The sequence below is a fragment of the Apaloderma vittatum genome, unplaced genomic scaffold (genome assembly GCF_000703405.1).
Source record: "Apaloderma vittatum isolate BGI_N311 unplaced genomic scaffold, ASM70340v1 scaffold38913, whole genome shotgun sequence".
Lineage (NCBI taxonomy): Eukaryota > Metazoa > Chordata > Aves > Trogoniformes > Trogonidae > Apaloderma > Apaloderma vittatum.
In genome coordinates, this window is record NW_009709414.1 from 10,160 (window position 1) to 16,045 (window position 5,886).

At 41.3% G+C, this 5,886-nt stretch overlaps 1 protein-coding gene across 1 annotated transcript; it reads left to right on the forward strand.

Annotated features, from left to right (window-relative positions):
• Window positions 1-4,392: 4,392 nt before the first annotated feature.
• B3GNT2 (UDP-GlcNAc:betaGal beta-1,3-N-acetylglucosaminyltransferase 2) lies at window positions 4,393-5,682 on the forward strand. The gene has a single exon (XM_009866908.1). The coding sequence runs from the start codon at window positions 4,398-4,400 to the stop codon at window positions 5,589-5,591; it is 1,194 nt and encodes a 397-aa protein (XP_009865210.1). The 5' UTR covers window positions 4,393-4,397; the 3' UTR covers window positions 5,592-5,682.
• Window positions 5,683-5,886: the final 204 nt, after the last annotated feature.

Genomic DNA, 5,886 nt, shown 5'->3' on the forward strand with positions numbered 1-5,886 from the left:
GGAAAGAGTTAGTTCTTAAATTCTGTGGTTATTTTTGAAGTAATTCTCTCTCCTTAGTATGTTTAGCAAATTCTTATTGGTGAGCTTTAAGTGCTAAATATTTTGTTGTTGTTACCATCCTAATAGAAGGGAAGGAACCAAGGTTAGTCAGAAGTGCAAAATAATCCCAGGAATAGAAGGCTAGGACTTATCACGGCAAAGAAGGAACAGAGGACAGGTAGAGGTTCATTATATAGCTGATACGGCAAATGTACGTAGAGGAAAAAGAACCCTGCGGTGTGGTGTGGGGCTTTTGTTGTGTTGTATTTTCCGAGGGTCCCGCTTTTGTGTGGTAGTAGAAAAGCAAGTTCCTACTGTGTGAAAAATTGAGGAATTCATCACAAGTCGAATTCATAAAAGTCAAATAGTAGCGGCATTAAGTTAGGCAAAGTGAGGTTAGGTTCAGTAATAGTAATTAAATGTGGTTCAAATGCAGCTTCTGTACCTCTTACACCTTACTGGAGAAAATTATAGGAGTGTTGCTACAGAAAACGATGGGGTGTTACTACAGACATGCCACACTGCACCACTGAGGGGTTTATGCTCTGTTTTCTTGGGGGCGGGGCGGTTCTTACTTGGGTTGGGGTTTTTTGGGGTTGTTTGGGGTTTTTTTGGTAGTTTCTGGGTTTGTTTTAAATGTGTGGGACACAGAACGTGATGTTAGATTGGCTTTTGTTCAAAGTCTTCGTGCCTTGGGCTGCCTTCTAGGAAAATAACAATCACATCCTTCCGCAATCTTGCTGTTTACTTGGATCCTGAAATGCGATGCCCGACTAACACTGGTGTCTTTTGATATTAAAATATTGGAAGAGTAGAATTTCTCCCAAAACTAAATAATAGATTGAAAGACGGCCTAAAGCAGGTATGTGCAATTAATTAAAGCTAATGTTAAACATAAACTCCTCTGAATTTCATTGCACTTTTTGATGCTTGTGTAGTGTTGTTGTTAGCGTTGCTAACTTTTTTCCAACTGGAATGTTATTTCAGACTGTTTGTGATGTTTGAAGAACACACGACAATATTGACTGTTATTCAGTGGTAATCACTGGGACGTGCTCCTGCAGAAGCAGAGTATTGATATCTGTTGAGTATTTGCCAGTTCTTAAGATGTTCTTAGTTACTCTTCTGTAAAAGTGGACTTGTGTAAAGTTCTGAGGGGAAAGAGATAGGGCTGTGTGTAGTTAGAAAAATGAGTAGAGTGTTCAAGTTCTTTAAAGCTGAAAATAGCACAGACGTTTTATAACAGCCTGAGGCTCTTAACTTCACATTCTAAAAGACTCGCTGAGCAGAAGTGAGGCATCAGGAGAACTGGTGCGTATCATAGGAGGTTACAGGGACTGCATTTGGCTTGTGATGTGTACAATAATAATATTTTTTAAAATCATCTGCAGAATCATAGTGTCGTTATTGATAGCACTACCAGAAGTTGTGCTGCATACGCGTTCGACTGCTAGAAGGGATATCGGGCTTCAAAATAGAAGTTACGTGATGAAATCCAAGTTTGCCATATTCCCAGTTACAGCGAGTCTCTGCAGAGAGAAAGGTGGTAGCATCTGTTAGATACCTGAACTATAGTTTTGTTTTGCCAAATTCTTGATAGTTTAGTCCTGAGCTAGTAGAATGGTAGGTGCAATACCTGCAGGCAATAAGGTTTAGCTTTTGTCAGCCCCAGTGAGTAAATGAACTTCTGATGCTTGGTTTTTGCAGTCAAATAATGTAGACAGGTTACTCAGCCCAGTTAGGAAATACAGCAGAAAATAGAAGCATTTGCAGTTAAAGGTCTTGGCTTCTGTTAGACTTGAAGGAGGTGGAAAAGTCAGGTGTTTCACCTTGCGTTTGCATGATCTTTTCGAAGATGGTTTGCGCCAGGGTGTAAATATGATGTTGTCGTTGCCATGACGCTAGACGGTCTCTTGTCAGAGGGTGGAAGGGGTTACAAGTCCAGAATCAAGGCTCGGTTCCTGGTGTGTTGTCATCCTGGCTGAAGAGGGGAGACCCGTCTGCTTCCCTTCTCTCTGCTGCGGTGCTTATCTGACGTGCATCTCTGGTCATTGTGGGTTTTCTGCCGGGTTAGTGGTGTGAACCGATTTACGGAGAGGCCTGGCGGAGCACCAGAGCCAGTGTGAGGGAGCGATCGGGCCCGAGTTCTTGGAGTCAGAAGGGGAGGAGGAGAAAGGCTCCATCACAAGGAGAGGTCAGGTGATTAGATCAGTTCAGCTGCTTGTGGCTCCCCCCCCCGCCCTGCAACCTGAACTGCTGCACGAGGCAGGGATTGAGGCAGGTAATCTGGGTAAATGTGTGGTTTTATTCTGGGGCTGCGTGAGCATGCTTAGGTTTGGTTTAGTGCCTTGAAGTACGGCTTTGGTTCTGTGGGTACATGCAGTGTGGGAAGGAACACTCCCTGAGGCAGTCTGTATCGTGTTACCTGGTATTCCTTCCCCAGCGGGGCTGGGAACTTGGTGCTAAATATTCCAGCTGTTTCAAGGGAGTTCTGCTTTAGCTGGTTTGATTAACTACCAATCTGTATGACCTGCTGCTGAGACTGCGCACTGGTAGACACAGCTTGCTTTTACGGCTGTTGAGTTTTCATATGGAAACTTGAGATCAATAAATATCTTTCATAAGTAAGCATTGCCAGTGTCTTAGTGGCATCAGTTTTACATACTGTAAAATAAACATGTTTTGCACACTAATTTTGTGAAATCATTGCAGACAGTCAAGTGCTGTAACAGAGCTAGTCAGAATTCTGCAGGATCCCGACTCATATGTCAGAATTTCGAAGTGATGTGTTGCATGTGCCCTCCGTTACGGGCTGGTACCCTTAGTTGTGCTTGTTTTGGTTTTGACCTTGAGTTTGACATCCTACAGATGTAACCCTTGTCTTTTGTCAGGGGGTGTCGTGGCCCCGTTTTGTGTAAATTCTTGCGTCCAGAAAAGAATGTCTTAATTCCTGAAGTGGATGGAGTACACGTACTTGATATTCAGGTGGTGAATTCAGAGGTGTTGAATACCTATAGCTTACTAGAATTTAGGCTGCGTAGAGTTTAGCTTGGAAAACTAGAGTTTAGGTTGGAAAAGACCTTTCAGATCAAGTGCAGCCATTCATCTGGCAATGCCAGGTCCACCACTAAACCATCCCCCCTGAGCACCACTTCTATGTGTCTTTTAAATACCTCCAGGGACGGTGACTCCACCACTTCCCTGGGCAGCCTGTTCCAATGCTTGATAACCCTTTTGGGAAGTGGAGAAAAATACTTCATAATTATCTTTTTTTAGTGGAGGCTGCTGTGGCGATAATGGTTTATACTTGTGGCAGATGAAGGCATCTTTGATAGTGAATTCCATGTCTGACTTAAATAGTATCTTACTAACTTTCCTATTAATTCTGAATTAATTTCTAGTATAACTTCCTGATTTAGAATGGTTTGTTAAATTTCATGTAGCTTGTACGTTGATATACCCCTGGGCTAAGCAGTACTTAAGAGCACAGTGTTTTCATGTTGCTCCCTGTACTGCGCACCTTTAATTCTGGCGGTGCGGACCAAAGAGGGATGGATCTGTTTTCCCTCTTGGTGAAAACTGGAGGTGGGAAACAGAATAACCTTTGCTACAATAAAGAGAGGTACACTTACTATTCCTGGTCTTGGATATATATTTTTAAATTTCTTTTCAGTTTCTCTTTCTTTCCTAGCAATAATTAGCTTTCACTTTCTGCTGCCCTTAACTTCCAGTTGAGGAAAAAAAAAAGAAATATCGGAATATCAGTAGTGCAACTTGCCATTTTGTCAGCCTCTCTCCCAAGGAGTAGACGAGGGAAATGGACAGAAACTAATTGAGTGCTTTAAAATTCAACTCTGCCTGTTATGTAGATGGAAGGTGTAAGAGTGTGAGTATATAAAAGCTTGAAACTTAATTTAAAAATAACTGACCTTATCGTATAGCAATTTATTCTATACCCTTAAGCTCACCTTACTTACCTGCCTTTGCCAAGCTGAGGGCTCAGATTCTAATTGTTAGACAGTCAAGTGTTTCAAGGAGACTTAGAAGAGAAGCAAAACCTGCTAATTTAGATACACTGGGAAATGTTATATAAAATTTCTAAGTAGCAAATGGAAATTTTACATTTTACCAGCTTCTTGTTTGCCGATGAAACCCCAAACCCCTACTAGCTGAAGGTGTGTATGTGTTAGAGGTAGATTAGTTTTTGCTTTTTGGGAATGTGGGTAAGCTCTGTTTCTAGGCTACTAACTTGCATATTCTTTGCCTGAATGTAGTTTGCATTTTTATGAGATCAAGAACTCGGTAGGAAGAAGGCTAAACATCTGGAATTTTTTTTTTTCTCTCTCCAGATATGAGAAATGAGTGTTGGACGCAGAAGATTAAAGCTGCTGGGAATTCTTATGATGGTAAATATTTTTATTTATGTGATCGTGGAAGTCTCAAAAAGCGGCAGCCAGGAGAAGAATGCAAAAGGCCGTGTTATTATACCGCGCAGCAAATTTTGGAGAAAATATACTCCTCACAAAGCTTATTGGAACAAACATCAACAGAAGCTTGAACTACTGTACAACCCTATTCTGACCTTGCTTTCCAATATGACTGTGGAAGAGAACTTACTTTCTAACTCGAGTCTTCTCAATTCCTGTGACCCTGACCCGTGGGTATCTTCAGAAGTTAGTGACTTCGCAAACTTACCAGACAGATTCAAAGACTTTCTCCTTTATTTGAGATGTAGAAATTATTCACTGTTAATGGATCAGCCAAACAAGTGCAAACACAAACCTTTTCTGCTGCTGGCTATTAAGTCCCTCACACCCCATTTTGATAGAAGGCAAGCAATTAGGGAATCCTGGGGCAAGGAAATAAAATCAGGGGATGTGACAGTCAAAAGGGTCTTCTTACTTGGACAGACCCCACCAGAGGATAATTTTCCTGATCTTTCAGACATGATAAAATTTGAGAGTGAAACCCACCAAGACATTCTCCTCTGGAACTACAGAGACACTTTCTTCAATTTAACTCTGAAAGAGGTGCTGTTTCTTAAGTGGGTCAGCAGCAGTTGTGCAGATGTCGAGTTTATTTTTAAGGGTGATGATGATGTTTTTGTGAATACCCATCAGATCCTGGATTACTTGAAGAGCCTATCAAAGGACAAAGCCAAAGACTTATTTATAGGTGATGTGATCAAAGATGCTGGACCTCACAGAGACAAAAAATTGAAGTACTACATCCCAGAGAGTGTTTATGAAGGTTCGTATCCTCCATACGCCGGAGGTGGTGGGTTTCTGTACTCTGGTGATCTGGCGTTAAGACTGAATAATGCATCTGACCAGGTACTCCTTTACCCTATTGATGATGTTTATACTGGAATGTGCCTTCAGAAGCTTGGGCTTGCTCCGGAAAAACACAAAGGCTTCAAGACATTTGATATCGAAGAGAAATACAGAAATAACATATGTTCCTACACAAACTTAATGTTAGTACATAGTAGAAAACCACAAGAAATGATTAAGATTTGGACACGCTTGCAAGATCCACATTTAAATTGTTAAAGTAATGTGCATAGGTGTCTTAAGTCCCAATAACTTTCCACGTCTGGGTCTGACTTTTTTGATGGGCCATTGAAGCTTTGTTTAGTAGTTCAATTTTGTTTGGAAACTAAGATTTGAGGGGTTGGCTTGAAGACTTGGTCCTGACTTTTCCACTGCCCTGGTGGTCATTCTGTTTCAATATTTGTCTTAAATTAATTTTAAAAAGGACTACAGGGATGTAACTGGCTGTCAGTAACTGGCTGGCTGTATTGGAAACAAGGAATGCCTACTACAGTACATCTTTCATTGATCATTT

Coding starts and splice junctions, on each gene's coding strand:
- B3GNT2 (XM_009866908.1), top strand. CDS start 4,398: ATGAGTGTTGGACGCAGAAGATTAAAGCTGCTGGGAATTCTTATGATG.